The sequence below is a fragment of the Rosa chinensis genome, chromosome 4 (assembly GCF_002994745.2).
Source record: "Rosa chinensis cultivar Old Blush chromosome 4, RchiOBHm-V2, whole genome shotgun sequence".
Taxonomy (NCBI): Eukaryota; Viridiplantae; Streptophyta; class Magnoliopsida; order Rosales; family Rosaceae; genus Rosa; species Rosa chinensis.
Genome location: NC_037091.1, coordinates 47508520 through 47528731, shown reverse-complemented (window position 1 = coordinate 47528731; position 20212 = coordinate 47508520). Strand labels below are relative to the sequence as shown.

Genomic DNA, 20212 nt, shown 5'->3' with positions numbered 1-20212 from the left:
AATTGATCTTAATCCCAACCAAACCGACTGATGGAGAGAGAAGATTTATAATTGAAGCTTTCACTCTGTAGCAAATCAAAATTTTCTCCATCGAAGCTGTGCATTTGTGCCCAACCATGAGCTTCAAATCATGACGAGGGAAGGAAGAAAACAGGTTCCAATGAGAGAGAGGATGAGACCAGAAGGATCGCCACCTAACTATCCACGAGATCCAGAAGATTTCGATCAAAAACCCTACGCCCCAATTTCCCCTAGTTTCCTCGACACTGCGCTTGTAGCGTGTTCCGTTCGGTACACCTCTTTTTCTTTGGCTTGAAGAGATTTTTATCCCCATTACCTTCAATAAAAGATGAAAAGATATGTTTATTTATTTATTTTATTTGTAATTTTACTTGTTTGTCCTTTTTCATTCACATAGTTCTCCTAGTATCTTTATAGAGGGTATTTACGTAAAAAACTCTGTTTTAGCGAACAAATCTTTTTATTTTAATAAATAAAATAATTAAAATAAAAGAATCCTAATACACTATCAGTATTAGGAATAATTAAAATAAAAGAATCATAATACGCTAAACTCTTTTCATATAAAAGATGATCTAGATTCCAGATTATCAAAAAAGTTCTTTTAGGTTCTTAGTAGCAGTATTGCAATAGTCTTCTAATCGCGCCTCTAACCTTACTACGACATCAACAAACAAAAATTAGCATCACCAAAACTTAAAAAAAAAAAAAAAAAATATTGAAATTATGCAACATTGAAAACCCTAATTCGACATTTAGGGTACTAAATGAGAAGAAGAGAAACTAAGAGAGGCAAGATAGATGAGAGAGATTGCATGACAGAGACACCGTTGCTGGGAGGTATTGGTGTTCAAAGGTTCGTATGGGGAAGTCGCAGAGCAGTGATCGTCGAATAGTTCAAAGAACTGAGACTAGGAGAGAAGAAAAATAAATGGAGAGCCTATTTATATGTGAGATCGAAACTACATCATTTCAATGTCAATCAGTCGCTATACACTATTTTTTTTTGCCAAACATGCCTAGATGAAAATTATATAAAAAAATACCGCCAACAAAATTAGGGACGAAATTTTTTGCCCCTAATTCTTTTCGTCCAAAATTTGAAATTTTGCGCAACTAACTACTTAAATTTTACCAGTTATTTGCAAAATCTAAAACGTATAGGAGACTAAATTAAATTCTATCCCCAATTAGATTTTGGGACATATATTATTTGTCTCTAACTGAAACTTATTTGTCTCTAAATAGTGTCAAAACTTTTAGGGACAAAATAATTTTTTTCGTCTCTAATCATGTGTTTGAGGGACGAAAAATTGGTTTGTCCCGAAAAAATTTGTCTCCAAATGGGTTTTCTCTAGTAGTGGGAAAAACCGGTGAAAAAAGGCATGAACTTAACCAAAAAAAAAAAAAAAAACAACTAAAGCTATGCCAATTTCAGATTTCATATTGGCTGGTACTACTGTGATAGCATTACACCAAGATATGTGCGCTAAAATCTAATAAGTAAAACTCATGAAGGACACTTTGCCTTCATGACACAGTTATAAAATGTAATGCTTTCTACATAAATGAAAGATAGCTGTACACTTCTCTGAGTCCCTTCCTTTCAAAATTTGGCTGGCTCAATTTTCATTCTGTTGAAATGTAACGAGCTTAAAAAACTACCATTGCAAGGATCAAAAGGAGCAAGAAAGATATGATACTTCAGTAATACATTGTTTAATGTCCAAATGCATTAAAGCATTAGAGCTATTACTTTTGGGGCACAGGTTAAAAATAAAGGTACAGAACTGATTCTTATCATAGAAATTTTGCAATACAGATTGAAGAACTGATATCAAAAGAAAGAACTTCTCAGTTTTCACTAACCATACTGATGTAAGACGAGATTTTAGCCAATTTCAATAAAGAATCTCTAAAATAAAGAAGAGTCTTCACATTAAGAAAAATAATTTGAATATTGGAAATTGGTATTCAAATAGGCTTCTTAATGATGGAATTAATCATAAATTACTATTTTGGATATATCGAGATTCTCGAGCAAAATCTTGGTTGGGATTCCAATTATATATTTGCGTAATATTCTTTAGTATCTAGGATTCTATTTCTGATTTTTATTTAATGAGGTTTAATTAGGTTTTCTAGTTTTAGTCTATAATAAATTATTCTTTTTGTTTTCTAGTTGTATTAGGTTTATGTTATGTGCCCTATATAAGGCACCTCTTAGATTGTAATTTTCATTCAAGTTATCAATAAAAAACCAAATATTAGATAAGTTTCTCTATATTTCTTACGGCTGTGCCCGTAATTGCTAGTGGATTCTAGCTCATCTCATATAGCTTTCGATGCTTGACGGAGCCTCTTGCTATCGTGTTCACGCTTCCTGCATCATTTGGTATCAGAGCGGGCGATGCCTGATTCTTAGCAGATGATGATCCAAGGGAGAAGTTCACTACCACCAACCACAACGACGCTGGTCGTAGAGTATCTATCAAAGAAAGTTTCGTTGAAAAGGAATATGCCAAGGGATTTGCCCTAGGACAACCTTAGCAATCCAAAAAAAAAAAACCTGGAATGTTGGATATTCACAATGCCGGATTACGACGACTTCCGAACTACATGTATCATCAACGACAAGGTATGCTCGGTAATAATTGACAGTGGTCTACAAGAGAACTTTGTAGCAAACAAAATTGTGGATTATTTTCAATTACCGACAGTGAAGCTGAGTGATCCATACTGGATTCCATTTGGGGAGGATGAATATGCACAAGTAACAGAGGTTTGTAAATTTTCTGTCTCTATGGGAAAATTTTATAAAGAAGAGGTTACTTGTCATGTGATTGACATGGACGACACTAATGTGCTTTTTGGAAGACCATGACATGATAGCGTCAAAGGTGGTTATTGCAAAGACAACACATATTTATTTAGGTGGGAGTCACACAAAATTAAAATCAAGCCTGGAAGGAAGAACATCAAGAATAACCATCCTGAGGTGTGTGAAAAGGAACATGAAGAAGCCACTTTGAAGATTGAAGAGAAACTCATTAAAGACAAGGAAGTTGATTCATTCATCACATCGATATCCACGTCATGCATGCCTAATTGTGTTCAAGATCAACCCAAAGAGAAGTCAATGCTCATTCATTTTCAAGTGGAGGAGTTCAAGTTTAAAGATGCTTATTCTAAACTTGTCTACGGTATTGGATTTATGGTGATATCTTTTAATTTCGAGAATATTGAAGTTGATGGCTTACCATGTTTTATTCCTACTAATGATCGAGCTGCATATAAGAGGAACTTGAGGTCGAGTTATTTTCAAGTGGAGGAGACTGATGTAGGACTAGATTTTAGCCAATTTCAACAAAGAATCTCGAAAAGAAAGAAGCATCTTCACATTAAGAAGAATAATTTGAATATTGGAAATTGGTATTCAAATAGGCTTCTTAATGATGGAATTAATCATAAATTACTATTTTGGATATATCGAGATTGTCGAGCAAAATCTTGGTTGGGATTCCAATTATATATTTGCTTAATATTCTTTAATATCTAGGATTCTATTTCTAATTTCTATTTAATGAGGTTTAATTAGGTTTTCTAGTTTTAGTCTATAATAAATTATTCTTTTTATTTTCTAGTTGTATTAGGTTTATGTTATGTGCCCTATATATAAGGCACCTCTTAGATTGTAATTTTCATTCAAGTTATCAATAAAAAACCAAATATTAGAGAAGTTTCTCTATGTTTCGTACGGATGTGCCCGTAATTGCTAGTGCATTCTAGCTCATCTCATATGACTTTCGACGCTTGACGGAGACTTTTACTATCGTGTTCACGCTTCCCGCATCACATACCTTTATAAAGTATACAACACCTAGAATAAAAGCATGCAAAAAGAACATGAGGCAGCAAACCCGTATACCACCCAATTATTCTTGTTTTTTAATCAACTAAATTGATGCCACCCCAGTCAAAGACCAGATCTTTACAACAAATTTCTCAAAACCATCAGCCACAATGCCACATTCATCTCAAAAAGCAAACCCAACATAATCTCTACAAAAATCAACGGCATTCCAAGTTTACAACTTCAACAAAAATAAGCACTCAGACATACAAAAACCACTGCTCCCAGTAAGAATTCCAATAATACGACATCAAATGTCACTGTTGTACTGTACAAGGAACAATAAAATACAGAGCCAAATTCAAAGAAAAGATTTCAGTTTGATCAGTATACCTCCATGAATAAAGAAGCAAACTTCAACGCCAAAACCCACGTCAATAAAGATTTCTGTCGTCAAATGCTAGCAACTGTGGACAAGTTTGGTTCAAAATTGTGTTAGAAGGAAATTGACAAGTTTTGGCCAAGCCACTTTTTATTTCACTTCAGAAGAAATACCCAAAATGCTCTCTTTATTTTTTATTCTTTTGGACATGGTGATTCTTTTAATTTAAAGGAAATGACCAAAATGTCATTCTGCGCTTCTCATTAGACAGAAATTCTCTTGCTCGGAATGTTTTGATTTACAATGATTAGGAACTAGATATTGATCTGTTACTGCATAAGCCAAACCATCTGTTAGAGGTTTAGATAATGGTGTCAATTTCATAATTCAATTTCTTTGTGAGCATAGGATTCCTAGCTGAAGAGCTTAATTGATAGAATATGGGGCTTTGAAAAACCAATCTCACAGTGCGGAACTCGAAGGTTTAGAAGTAATCACAATTGGTGCAAAAGTCACATAATAATGCTGTCCAAAAATATATATTACACTACGAAACCAAGTTCATAACAAGAGAAAGCAAGGCATATTGTTCAATGAGATCTATATTTACAAGAAACAAGAATGCCATGCCAAATATAACTTGTTCGAGCAGTTGTTGCTTCCATCCTCAGTTCTTATTGACACTTCTTTACCTTGAGCATCCTTTTCAGCATTCTTTTGATCACAGTCCTCCTCATCAAGCAACAACATACAATTTAATTCTGGAAAATATTCCTTCAACATTGCTCACTATTCTTCATAGATCTTAGTGAAAACGGCTTCTATGGTTTTATTGTACTCACTAGAGGTTTTGAATGGCAAAACAGCTGCAGCCTCCTGGTTCGGAACTTCAGCTTCCAAATAGCTAGGTTGGTCTTTCAAGCAACTGGGCAGCTCTCTTCTTGGAGTTCTCTGAGATTGATACTCAGAAATGTCAAAGATTTTCTCATTTCACAAGTTTCTCTAACTCAGCTTTCAAAGCGTCGCTCTTTTTTTGCAGATTACCATTTGTGACATGTGACTTGACTCACTCAGTTTTACACTTGATGATTTCAGCTTTGTGCTTCTCCTTTTGAGATTCAGCTCCAAGTCTCCAACATTGACCTTTCATGTTCTTGCTTTCAAAAAATTTTCAAACTCAAGATTCTCAGATATACCTCAGCTGCCAAAGCATTCTGCAATTTCGTCTCTTCTTCCAGAGCTAAGTAAGCCACCTGTAAAAGAAAAGGTTAACCTCACAGCATTTCATAAGAAATAACGATGTTAGAGAGGAAATACCTGAGTCATCTTATCACAATGGTTTTTGAAATTTGAACAAGATCAGACCTCTTACTAGCCATAGACGCATGGGAGACACACTTCTGAGCTCGATCCAAGATCATAGGAATGGGTTTAACATCTCCAACGTCCAAACCTGAATCCCCATGTGACTTTTCAAAGACAGCAATAGAGCTGTTCTCTATGTCATGAGTCTGTTGATCCAAGCTGACAGAATGACCAGGCATCTTTGGAGAACCTAGTACGGAAATGATCTGAGCATCTTGTGCAGATAAAGATTTGGTTGAGAACTTGTTTGAAATGTATTCTTGGGATTAAAGATGAGGAGGGCTCATTAACTTTAGAAAGCATGTCCTTTGCGGAAACCCAGTCATTTGAAGAAGTTTTTGAGATTTTCGGAGGACGTCCAGATAGATCATCAGTGTTCACGCAAAAGCACTTGGCAGAAGTACCAATAGATTTGCTAGCAGAAGATATCTTCACCGTTATTATCTTATTCTCTGAAATAAATTGTGAAAGGTACACAGCAAGGACAAAGGTTGAAGAGGAAAAAGAAAACAACAGAGGAAGGGCAAATTGCTTACTTGGTTCACAAGGAGGAAAGCGCATGCGTATACAACTTCTCCTCGGCAATAACTGATGGTTGGGATTGATTCGTAATTTTCTAAGGTCTCTAGTGTCTTCTAAAGGACTATCCTCTAGATCATGTTTTTCCAAGGTGGCTGTGGAAAACAACACCAAATGAAGGATAATGGAAAAATTGAAAGCTACAAGTGAGAAACTATTCCAGAACCACAAGTACCTATGAGACCGCTAAAATAGAGTAACAACTGGGATTAGAAAAAGAGGTAAAACAAATAGCTCAGATGACTAGGTGTAAGAACTTTCCAATGCATCTGATATGCAGAATCATTTCGGCTTCCAAGAATTATTAAAGATTGAGCTTCCAGTGATAGTGGACCCACTACTTAAAACAATGGCAACAAGTTTTGATGGGGTGTCTTCAATTGAAGCAACTCTTTTCGAGTTCTGACTTCTGACTTCCAAAGTACAATGAGTCTGAGCAAACAGCAAATATCTATACATGCTTGCATTAATAACTTGAACAGGCTGAAAACAAGAACTTTGAAAGCAGAAAGTCATGTTGAAATATGCACGAATCACCTATCTTAGATAGGACATACAACCAAAGGAAAGAAAAGTGGTTCAAATGGATCTCAACAAGTGAAGTCATGAGATTTGCATCTTAAAGAATGTGTTTTAGTATTCAGGTATGGGGACCCAGTAAGTCAGTAATCTATATGCTACTAAACACAGTAATTGTATTTATCACAATTAAGACATAACTACATAATGTAACCAGAATCCAAAGTCCACACCAGAAAAAAAAAAAATAAATAAAATAAAATAAAATAAAATTCTGCCAAAATATTCTTAGGTCAACAAACTTATGATCTTCAAAAAAAGCTATCTAGTGGATGTACTGGGTGTCAAGCAAGTCGGAAGGATAGTGTCTGGTCACCTTTATGACTTTAGCAAGTTCCAGGGGCGGAACCATTTAGTGGGCTATCTAGGCCGCAGCCTAGACAAGAATTTGGCCCAAAAACCTCTAAGTATATGTATATTTCCTTTCAGCCCATACTCAAAGGAGAAAAAAAACAGACTATCTGGAGACTGGAGCTACTCGACTTGAACCCACAAACCCTCAAACCCTTTGTGATAAACCGCACTCCCCAAATTTCCAAAATTTCAAACCGACGGCCATCTTCACAGATCATCGTCGTCGTCGTCCTCCTCACCTCTCTCTCTTTCTCTCTCTCACCATTTTCAATTTCTGTTGTTTTTTTTTTTTTTCAATTAATTTTGAAGTTCCATTAGAACCAACCAACGTGGAATTGCAATCTGGGAGAGTGGAGGTGCTGAGGTGGTGGGTTTCAGTTTTTGATTCTTTGGGTTTTTGTGGGGGGTGTAATGCAATGAACGCCCAAAAGTTCCAAATCTTCGACTCTGTTCCTGCCTAGCTAGAGTGGAGGTGCAATTAGAGTTCCTTTTGTTTGTTTAATTGTTTCATTGTTTTTGTTAGATTCTGGGCAGTGGCGGATTTTGATGACAGGACTTGACCTTTTGTGTTCTGGGTCTTCATTGTTCTTGCTGCTTTATACATTTCCATATCTGGGTTTCAACTTTCAAGGTTAGCACAACCTTTGAAATTATTCTGTTTACGTTCATATCTTTCATGATATATCGCATTGGCTTGAAGCTGTGAGTATATACCCATTCTATACATTCAATTTTGTACAGAAAGCTATGAGTTGTTGTCATTGTACCAAAAAAAAAGATCTATAGAGAAATTAGTCTAATTTAACTGATTGTCTAATTAGCCTAGACAGGTTTTGATTCCTGGATCTGTCACTGGCAAGTTCTTGTTAGAACTGCAATAGAAAGCAGAGAAGGTCAGCAACAAGAAGCAATAGCTAAAAGAAGGAACAACATTCTAGCAGAAGTGATACTATCCCATGATCTAGCGTAAGTTGTTGCTTTTTGAAACAATCAAGTTCTGTCTGACATGTTAAAATTTCACACTCATTTGTATCAGATGAAATACATCAACTGGAACATAGAAAACGACCTCTACTTCACACTCACTTTCTTATCTCAACTTTCTCATTGGTCCATATTACTTGTGTTTACCAACAGGAATAGTAACAGACATGCACTGGGAGAATGAATTGCAACCTCGTACTCATCTCCAACTCTAGGAAGTATCTCAGGATTATCGAAAACATCAGATATGATGGAAGCTACTACGAATGCTCACCAGATTCATCCTCACTAAGATCCCAATATTGATTTACTTCAGCTGAAGCCATCTGCCAAGTGAAGGGAATATTATCAAATTGGCTTTCTTGGACAACATCAGAAGCTAGTTTCCTTCTCTCCCTTTTTCCCCTGTTCCCTTTCCCTTTTCCATTCAACAAATGATAAATTTGACAAAGAGAGGGAGAGGGAGAGACCAATTTGAAATATTTTATTGTTTACCAGTATACAAAGATAGGCAAACAAAAAGGAAAGGAAATCATGAACAATATGCATGCTGAAGACTAGATTGCCCGAAAGAGAGGGAGAGGGAGAGAGGGAGAGGGAGGGAGGCAGAGAAAAACCCGAAAGACACTAAGATTGCCCATACTGCCCTCATCACGATCAAGCCTTGTTACTCCAATTGTTTCACCTCCGTTGACGTGTCCTTCACAGTCCACAGCTTCTCCCTGATGGCGACGTCTCTATCATCCTTAAACTTTCCAAGCAAGTTGTATTAGAGCTTGTCCAGGGCCACTATGAGCAACACGAATTGCACCTCATGGATTGACAAGTTCAGGTCAAATCCGAACAACATTGCCTTCTCAATCCCGATGGCAAGTTCAGGCAAGGCAAATGAGAGGGATGTGACAACAATATGGACAGAGATTAGGAGCATGTGAGGCTTTTAATGCTAAGGTCCCCAAAACCCCCTCCCACCAAAAAATAAAAATAAAAATAAAAATAAAAATAAAAATCAAAGAAGGGTTCGGATTTCAATTTTAATCACAAGTACTTATCAAGAAAAAAAAATTAAAGCTATGCCTTTGCAACCTACCCAGAAATAAGAACCGTCTTCTTAATGGAAAAAGGTACCACAAAGGTCTCATATCACCGGTCATGTGAAAAAAATAAAATAAAAAAATAAATAAAATTCAACAACAGCAAATAGATGTCGACATTGATGCCTATCCAATCAAATAACGGATACAGAAAATTAATCATAAGTGTCATTTTGAAACTTTACTTAGCCATAAGGCCACCTAGTTTTTTTGTATACATAAGGCCACTTGCATCTTCAAACTATTCATTCTCTGACAATTTTGCCCATCCACATATGAATTCTAACTGCATCAGGCCTAAAGATTAATTCAAAAGTAAAATCAACAGAGTGAGGAGACACAACTGCATGACACAACATTTTGACTTGCAGAAAAATTAAAAACAAGCAAAAAAAAAAAGGAACTAAAAACAAAATCAAAAAAGAAACTAATGGTTTCATTATCTTATCCATGGACATATAGGAACCAAAACATTGATACTCCATTTCATCCACTAATATAACAAGAAAAGACCCAAAAAAAAAAAAAACAAGAGAAAACAAAACAACTGCAACTGAATCAAAGAAAAGTTATAACGAGGAGAAAAATAATGGGAAAAGGTAACGCGATTCGCACATATAGCAACTCAGATAAACCAACTTGAATGGACATAAATTTCAGTACCTTGATTGTGCAATCTGCATAGCCTGTACTTAACCACTTAGTAGGATCAAAGCAATAGTGTACCCATCCTAGGTGGCCACTGAAGACCTACACAATGAACAAGAATAATTTAACAAGGCTCAGCAGCATTTGCATAAATTTCTTTTTCGTTTTCTTTGGGGTAAAAAATACAAACAGTACCCAAACTATGGTCGACTCCGAATTTCTGTACCCAAGTTTCCAAAACTATCACTTTGGTACCTGAAGTTCGGACCCCGACCCAACCTTAGTACCTAGAACACTATTGGTCGTTACGGAGTTGGTCAACTGTCAAACTTTGAGGGGTATTCTCGTCCTTTCACCAGATTTCTTCTTCTTCCTCAAACTCTCTTCATTTTCTTCTTCTTCCTCAAACTCTCTTCATTTTCTTCTTCCTCCCAACTCTCCCATCATCTTGGGCACGGGTGGGCTGCGCAGGCGCGGGGCGCTGGGTGGGCTGCGCAAGCGTGGGACGCGGGTACATATGTTGGGTCGGGCTAGATAACCTGGGTACCATTGTGATAGTTTTTGAAAATTTGGGTACAGAAATTCAGAGTCGGTCATAGGTTGGGTACTATTTATATTTTTTTCCCTTGAGGTAAAGACAGAGGGTTGGTTTTATCCCTAAGAAAATGTCACGTGGCATGATAGTTAACGCCGTCCATGACGGCAGGTACGAATGTTGGGTCGGGTGGGATATTTGGGGTACCATTATGATAGTTTCGGAAGTTTAGGTATAGAAATTCGGAGTGGCCCATAAGTTGGGTACTGTTTGTAATTTTTTCCCTTTTCTTTGAGAGACATTAGCATACTAATAAGTGCATAAATTGTACAGTGCAGACTGGTATTAACAACTTGTTAGACAAAAAACTGCTTAACCAAGGACATCAAAATGAAAACTAACTTGGACCAGTCAAACCAAGGACCAAAAACAATGGAGGCAGTCACTCTAATACCATGAATTTAACTTTTGGTTCCCTGATTATATTTCATCTAATATGAAATTAGACATTACTCGGACAATAAAGTACCAACTAGCTTCCCTTCTCCACCTAACTGTCTAAAGTAAAATACAATATTCTTACCCTGTAGATCTTCCAAGAAGCATGCCACTCAGGACGTGGCCATCTCCTGGAAATTCTTTACATTATAATCATTGTTGATGAATTCCTACATAAGAAAAAAAAGTAACATTTAGAGCGAAAACTGGGCCATGATTTTTTTTTTCTTTCCTTTTTTCATAGTAGTAATAGCATAATTTAGAAAAGGCAAGATAGTATAGAACATCATGCGCAGCTGATAATGTTTAGCATCTACTACTGATCTCAGCAAGAAAAAACAATAAAGACTTTGATCTTAAAACACCTTGGAATCACATAACATATTACCACCCGCAAAATGCATGCAAAACATGCCTAAATTCCTATTACTGGACTAGAAATAAACACAAAAAGGTATTTGACTATATCAAAAGAGAATGGAACGATTGTAAGCAGAATGATATTAAAGCATTTACGATAGTACAGAAGTCTTACTGTGCAATTAGATCTAACTCTGAAAAATTCGAACAATATGATCAATTATATATATATATATATATATATATATATATATATATATATACATACAGATCCTATCCAGAGCGAGGCATCGCTTTGAAATTTCAGAGCGAGGTTAGGATTTAGGGTCACTTTTCGGTCGCATATCCACATCTCAACCGTTCAGTTTCTAGGTACTAATGTATAGATCATCGCTGCAAAATTTCAGCCAAATTGATGGTCGTTAAGGCATTGATAACTCCCTTAAAGCTAGTACGGTTCAGGTTGGACAGATTCAGTTCGTCCATTGGTTTACGCGAGTTAGATACCTTAAAGACCATCAATTTCATTAAAATTTTGCAGAGATGATCTATACATTAGTACCTAAAAACTGAACGGTTGAGATGTGGATATGCGACCGAAAAGTGACCCTAAACCCTAACCTCGCTCTGAAATTTCAAAGCGATGCCTCGCTCTGGATAGGATCTGTATATATATATATATATATATATATATATATATATATATATATATATACAGATCCTATCCAGAGCGGAGCTCCGCTTTGAAAATTAACTTGTGAATCACTACTAGAAAAATTGAATCAGACGACGCCACTCAGACGACATACTAGAGTTTTCCGTCGTGTGATTGATTTTTATTTTTTTAGACGTTGTTTTTAGAAAATCTGTCGTCTGATATGGAATTATGAATCAATTCAGAAGACGTATAAGGACAGAACCGTTGTATGACCCTAAAAAAATTTGAGCGCCAAGTTTGCCACCAAGTTATGTCATGCCAAACCCATCTGAAGCCCTAAATTTTCCCCAACATGTGTCAGTCATACGACGATAAACAAAAAACCTGTCGTCTAATAAATATGTCTGACAGAAAGGAGGGAAATTTCCCTCCTCCATCTTTCTCCAGCTCCTCAAGGCGGGAAGTCCAATTAATAAGAGACGAGGCTTTGATTGTATTCAGACGACGTTCTTACGTAAACCCATTGTGTGATTCCTTGTCCAAATTGATAGGGCCTCACAAATCCGGCTGAAACCCCAACACTTGGAGAAAAAAACATAACAAAAAGAACTAAATAATAGCAAAACGTACCCCTCTTTCGACAGCTAGCCCTTGCTCTATGTTAATTGACTCAACTCACTGTCGACAGATCCAAAAACAAGACCTAGCTAGCTCTCGCCCAGTGGCCTCACTCTCGACACACCTAATCCAAAACCGGAATCCTCTCTATCTCAACATACCCAAAGCCAAACGAAATTCCTCACTCTGTAGCCTAGACCTCACTCTCCCAAACCCTCATTCTTCTCTCTAACCAATCTCATCTCTCTTAGAATGAGATTGAGTCGGTGAACTGAGATTGAGTCGATGAACTGAGATGACGCCAGTTCAGCCTCTCTAGATCTAATCGATTCCCTTGGAACGAAGCACTGTTAGCCTCTCCGACTGGTTCTCGTCGCACCCAGGGGCAAGTGGAGACCAAATTGTTTCTTTTTCCCGTCGCACCTAGCTACAAGATCAAATTTCTGGTATGAAATCGTTTCTTTCTGTTGATTCTCTTCGATTCTGTAACTCGGTTTTGCTATTACATCTTGTTTTCACTTGGGTCCTCTCAAGTTACGATATATTGTTGTAATTATCATGCGGTTTTCTGGAATAGAGAAGGTAAATTCAACCCAAGACAGAAAGTCTGGTTTTCTGGAATACCCAGCCAATTGATAATAATAGAATAGAATAGATTCTTTCTGCTGTTTGATTGTGGGTCTATTGTGTGCTTGATTTTGGTTAGATATGATGGATCCTGCTGTTCTTGGTATGAATATTGGGTTATTTCAGCTATTCTGGTCGAATTTACAATGTGAATTGGTTTTTGATGTTGGGATACATTACTTTAACCATGGATCTTAATTACTTTTGTGAATCTAGTAGCTTTCTGTAAGCATATAGTTCATATTTTCTGGAGGATTTGTGCAGATTTTCTATTATGTTTTGCTCCGTAAAAATACTTCTCAATTCAAAATTTATAAAAGAAAATATAGGGATTGGTTAGTGATTATCATCTAGTCATGTATGACAATCTTCTTGAGTTTATGCAGTGGAAACCATATTACTGAATCCTGATTCAAAATGCATAGTTTAATTAGGTAATTTACAGTTAAATCAAAATGGAAGCTGAAAAGTGCAATCCTCTATCTCTGTGAAATTGGGTTTTTGGCTTTTAGCTTATATTCAAAATGAACTCTTTATTACAGATTGAACTTTTGAAAACCAGAATCAACATCTACTTGCATTATTGTCAACTAAATTTTCAATGCATGCATAAATAAAAGAACAATGAATTTAAAACAGAAGTAAGACATCTAGTTATCCATTTGAGTATCGAGGATTGTTGATATATAGTTCTTGCATCTTGTCATTGTGCACAAAATGGACAGATTCTTTCAATTTTAAAATTACTTGCCTTGATCTAATATTCAGTTTCAAAATTTAGAGCACATACTAGTGTTGTGGGTTTGCTCAACAATTAGTAATCGTAAGAATTGTATACTCATCAGGAATCGATGAGATGAACTCATGAGCATAAAATACCTTTACATGTACAGCCCATTCTATATCTTCGTAACCATATCTTATTGTTGACTTGATGTTAATGTGAAATATATTTGGTTCGAGACGTAAAAATTTTATTGTCAACTCAAGAAAGTTTTGCTCATGAGAGGGAAAGTAGCAATATATATTAGTGGTTAGTGAGACTTCCTGCTTAACTAACATATATATAAATGGTGACTATTGGAATAGCTCAAAATTTAGCCTTGACTTAATCAACCCCATTGTGAACTGTAATGTCAATGTTTAAAGCAAATTAGCAATTAAGTATACGAGTTCCACGCTTCCTGTCAAACATTGGAGTTTCTCTGATTCGCAAGTTTAATTTTTGTTTTTTTTAATTTCCTGTCAATTGTTTTTGGTCCTGTGAGTTTGGTGATGTTTTAGGTAGATAGCAATGCTATAATAAACTGCTAAAGTGCTACTGATGTTACTTAGAGGTATTATCTATTATGGAAGATACTAAAATTTGGTGCATGGATGCACTCGGAGTATTATTATTTATTTGAGAATGTCTTTTTTTTTTTTTTTTAATATAATGGTATCTCATTTGGACAGTAAAGATAAGAACAAGAAACCGAAAACTTGATTGTTGTTCAAGTTAAATTCAAGCCTTTCTATTGAATGTTGGAGATTAATTTTGCAACATAATGAGCACCTTATGGTCTAGATGAGTTGATATTTGTTGCTTTATTAATTTGGATTGAATGATACAGGGAATTTAGTAACATTGTTCAGAACACATGTAGTTAATCTTTAGGTGCCGTTTTGATCTCTTATTTGAAATTCTAACCAAGATACTTGATTGTTGTTCTATTTGAAGGTTTTCTCAAATTCAGCAAGAGTTGGAGGCTTAGATGGAATATTGATACCTTGGGCAAGAAGATTAAACACGGTAACTTTACTTACTTTATGATGTTCTATTTTCATTTGGTTGGTTAATGATTGAACAATGAGAAGTTGATGAGGATACATCAACCCTATATTTTCATTGCATTTACCTGTAGAAATTGCTAATTAAATCTTGATATTGGTTCAATTTTATAGTGATTTGCATCAGTTTTGCATACTGCTCTTACTAAGTAATGATTTTATTATAAGTAAACTCGAGAAGTTTAGAGATCTTTTTTTATCTATGAGTGTTGTTACTTTCTTCCAGTCCACTAACCAAGGTTTATTTAAATGCTAAGATCATGTAAGCATCCGTTTTGCCATTGGTTATGTACTAAAGTACCTCTTTTGTTACATGAACGGCAGGAAACTTGTGGAGATTGCAAGGGTAAGAGAGAAAGGGAGCTCAAAAAGCTGCTGGAAAATTTTAATAGCAAACGAAGGTTAGTCAATTCAACCATACAATTGATTCTTTGAACTTGGTTACTTTAATGGGGTTGATAAGTTGTTTTGTTGAATGCTTAAACTTTGTGGCAAGATATAATATGGGTTGTTGATGAGAATTTTATCTATATATATATGCTTAAACTTTGGATTTTGAATGTTGTGTATTTGTATATGTGTTGTGGAACAGCGGAATGATATGCTATTTGTTGTCTTCTTTATTTAGATGGAAGATAGGTCTTGGATGCATGCAGATAAAAGATCTTTAGCTTATGAGTTAGGGGTGGGAAGTTTCTTGAAGTTTGCTTTAGAAAATGTGAAAAATCCTAACAATGTTGCTTGTCCATGTTCAAAATGTGGCAATATGGATTTCTTTCCTATCTCTGTTATCAAGACTCATTTGTATTATAATGGGGTTGATGAAACTTATAAGGTATGGAAGTGGCATGGGGAGAAAGAAGATACGTCTTCGGGTAGTAGTGAAGATTCAGCCTCAGGTTCAATTGAATCTGAATCTGTGGGTGGGAATGTTGGGGTAGATTGTACAATGGATGGGTCTGATGAGGAGGATGAGTTTTCATCAGAGTGCAATGATTTTAAGGAGTTTGTTGAGGATGCAAATAAGCCATTATACCCTGGCTGTGTACGATTCACAAAGTTGAGTGTGCTGGTGAAGTTGTATAATTTAAAAGCTAAACATGGAATGAGCGATGCAGCTTATTCTGATTGGCTGATTGCTTTTGGTGAGCATCTTCCGGAAGGTAATGAAATTCCTACATCTGTTTACGAGGCCAAGAAGACTTTGGGAGCACTAGGGATGGATTATAGGAAGATACATGCATGTCCTAATGACTGCATTTTGTATAGAAAACAGTACACAGATAATGTCAATTGTCCTACATGTGGCGTCTCTAGGTGGAAAGTGGGAAAAAATTCCAAGGAGAGAGAGGGTGTACCCGCTAAGGTACTCTGGTATTTTCCACCGATTCCTAGGTTTAAGAGAATGTTTCAATCTACAAAAACATCTAGTAGTTTGACTTGGCATGCCACTGATAGACGAAAAGATGGGTTAATGCGTCACCCGGCTGATGCGTTGACCTGGAAATCAGTTGATGAGAAGTGGCCCGAGTTTGGTTTAGAGTCAAGAAACCTTAGGCTTGCGCTATCATCAGATGGCTTTAATCCTCATAGTTCCCTAAGCAGCAAATATAGTTGTTGGCCAGTCATTCTTGTCAACTATAATCTTCCTCCTTGGCTTTGTATGAAAAGAAAATACATGATGTTAACGTTGTTGATTTCCGGGCCTAAACAACCTGGAAATGACATCGATGTCTATTTAGAACCATTAATCGAAGATTTGAAAGTTCTTTGGGAGGGAGTAAAGGGAGTTTATGATGCCTGCAGCAACGAGTATTTTACTCTTAAGGCTGTACTTTTTTGGACAATCAATGACTTCCCAGCCTATGGTAACTTGTCTGGGAGCATTGTTAAAGGGTATAATGCATGCCCAATATGTCTTGAAAAGACATTACCAAAGAGGTTGGTCCATGGAGGGAAGATGGCTTATATGAGGCATAGAAGGTGGAAAGCAAGAAACCATCCTTACCGAAAGCAACGGGCTGCTTTTGATAACCACCAAGAACTTGAGGCTGCTCCTGTTCCATTGAGTGGAGAAGAAGTTCTGAAAAGGATGGAAGAAGAAGTGTTAAGTTGGCCATTTGGGAAGAAACATCCTTCTCCTCCGTACAAAGGGGATGAGGATGAAAATAGACCTTGTTGGAAGAAGAAGTCCATCTTTTTTTAACTTGAATACTGGAAATTTCTTCCGGTTCGCCACTGCCTAGATGTGATGCATATTGAAAAAATGTTTGTGATAGTCTTTTAGGCACATTGTTAAACATTCCAGGAAAAACAAAAGATGGCATAAAGGCCCGTTTAGATCTGGTTGAGATGGGCATTAGAACTGAACTTGCACCTAATCTTGATGGTCCGAAAAAAAATCGCTTGCCATTAGCGAGTTGGAATCTGACCTTAGATGAGAAGAAATTAGTCTGTGGTTGTTTTTGTTGTATGAAGGTCCCTCATAACTACTGTTCGAACATTCACAATCTGGTTTCAATGGATGATCTAAGGCTTAGTGGGATGAAATCTCATGATTGTCATGTGTTAATGCAACAACTCCTTCCCGTTGCATTAAGGGCTGTATTAGACAAACCGGTTAGAGTTGCTGTTATCAGGTTATGTCTTTTCTTTACTGAGATTTGCAGCAAATCATTTGAGGTATCTAAGCTGCCCAAAATTCAAAGTGATATTGTTGAGACATTGTACTTGCTTGAGAAGTATTTTCCTCCTTCATTCTTCGATATAATGGTACATTTGATGGTTCACCTAGTGAGAGAAGTTGAATTATGTGGACCAGTTTTCTATCGGTGGATGTATCCGTTTGAAAGATACATGAAGGTTTGCAAGGGTTATGTTCGCAATAGAAATCGTCCTGAGGGTTGTATAGCAGAGAATTACATTGCAGAAGAAGCTGTGGAGTTTTTAGCCGAACGCTTATTGTCCGACCAAACTATTGGAATTCCAAAACAGCGTTCTAAGGAGTGCAAGCCTACTTCTGGTGCTAAAGTGTCCTCTCTCTATGGTAGTGAGTTCAACCAAGCACATCTTTGTGTTCTACAAAACACCGAAGAGTTCAGAGCCTACTTTATGTAAGTCCAATTTTTTGTTTATCTTTTCTCTTCTCTATATTTAATATTAATCTCTTCATAAGATATATTTAACCCTGCAACTTTTTTTGGCTTTTTGTCTGCAGCGAGCATATGGAATATTTGAAGGTAGCTTTTCCGAGGTTCAAAAAGAATAAGAAGTGGCTTAAAGACAAACAAAACAATTCATTTGCAAATTGGGTGAAGATAAGGGTAAGGCATGGGATGTATGAAGTTCTATATCATCTTTTAGCTGCTTTCAATTAGTTAAATGATGCTTGTTTATGTAGGCCTGACTTAGTAATAATTTATCTTTACAGGTGGGGCAACAATTGGATGATCCTGAAAGCAACATATCTGAAACAGTTCGGTGGATTGCGGAAGGACCAAGCCATGAAGTAGCAAGATTCAACAGTTACAAAATCGACGGAGTTCAGTTTTACACAAAGTCACTTGACAATGTTCGAGTGTGTCAGAATAGTGGCGTCTACCTAGAGGCTGAAGCTATGGTTGTTGCTAGTGCTAGGGACAGAAAACCTGTAGATGATGATATGAGCTTCTATGGGGTGATAGATGAAATTTGGGAGCTGGATTATGCTAAGTTTAGACTGCCCCTCTTTAAGTGTGATTGGGTTGAGAGTTCAAAGGGTGTCAAGGTCGACGACCTTGGTTTCACGTTAGTGAATTTGAAAAGGATAGGCCATCTAAATGACATATTTGCTTTGGCTACATCTGTCTATCAAATTTTTTATGTCCAAGATCCTGTGGATCCTAGGTGGTCAGTTGTTCTAAGAGTCCCACAAAGGGATTACAATGACTTGGCTCATGATGATGAGCTTGGAGACACTATAATTGATCATCAGCCCTTCACTGATAGAATGCCATCTATTGAGAGTGGAGAGGGAGAAATAGGTTACATTAGAGCAGAAAGTGAGACCATTTTGGTTAATGAATAATAGAACTGCTCATTGTAATGTTACTTGAAGAATGATTAAGTTTGTTAATGCATGTAATGAATTTCATATTACTGTGCCTTATATGGTTGTTTGTACATGTTTATGTTGAAGTTGGAATCTGACCTGGGTTATTTAGCTGATTTGATTTTTCTTCATTGTACTTATATTCATGACTAATCGGTATTCATTTGAATGTATTTGGATGATGATTGATTTGTTTTTATTTAAATGCTTAGTAGGTAAGCGTCCGTTTTGCCTAACTTTTGTACTAAAGTACCTATTTTGTTATATTTTGGCAGGAAACTTGTGGTGATTGAAGGGTAAGAGAGAACGAGAGCTTAACAAGCTACTGGAAATTTTAATTGCAAAATAAGGTTAGTCAATTAAACTCTACAATTGATTCTATAAACTTGCTTAATTTAATGGGGTGATAAGATACCAAGTTGAATGATTAAACTTTGTGGCAGCATATAAAATGGATTCTATGTTGAAATGAAATTACTATTATATATATATATATGTTGTGCAGAGTATAAGTACTATAGTTTCAACTTATTGGTTTTTTGCTTGGTATAGATAATGGTGCATTCAAAGGCTGTGTCATCACCAACAAAGAAGACTTCAAAATCACATAAAGTAAGGAAGTCGAAGTCTTCAAAGACCAAGGATAGGGAATCTGTTTCACAAAGAGATTCTGCTGCAAGTGTGAGTAAAAGAAAGAAGCGCGGGAAGAAGAAGAAGACGCAGGAGGAGGATGAGGGATGTACTGGAGGGCTGAAGCTGCTCAAGCGTCACCGCGTTACAATGTCAAGGATGACAACGGGCAGGATTCTAAAGAAGAAACTTATAGTCCAATTTGATAAGAATGGGGATCCAATAGGGAATAATGCAGATGCACTACAATCCTACATCGGCGTTTTGGCAAGAACCAATATCCCAATTTCAATAGCATCTTGGCCTAATGTATCGAAGACAAAAAAAACAGTCTATGGGAGAACGTTTTGGTAAGTGTTTATTAATTATTAGTGAGTTTTTAATGTTAGAGCATACTCTAATATTATTTATGCTACTGCAGCTTTCTTTGTTAATTCACATTCATGTTAGAGACATGTCCTAATATTATTTATGCAACTGAAGTTTCTTTTTATTAATACACAAACA

The 20212-nt window shown here is 36.4% G+C and overlaps 1 protein-coding gene and 1 long non-coding RNA gene across 2 annotated transcripts; both read left to right on the top strand.

Annotated features, from left to right (window-relative positions):
* Positions 1 to 14925: 14925 nt before the first annotated feature.
* LOC121052694 lies at positions 14926 to 15917 on the top strand. The gene is made up of 3 exons (XR_005809809.1): positions 14926 to 14947; positions 15310 to 15386; positions 15614 to 15917. It is a non-coding gene; the product is annotated as an uncharacterized LOC121052694 (long non-coding RNA).
* Positions 15918 to 15934: 17 nt separating this feature from the next.
* LOC112199436 lies at positions 15935 to 17191 on the top strand. The gene has a single exon (XM_024340456.2). It carries the CDS (start codon positions 15935 to 15937, stop codon positions 17189 to 17191), a length of 1257 nt encoding a protein of 418 aa, XP_024196224.2.
* The last annotated feature ends 3021 nt before the right edge of the window (positions 17192 to 20212 follow it).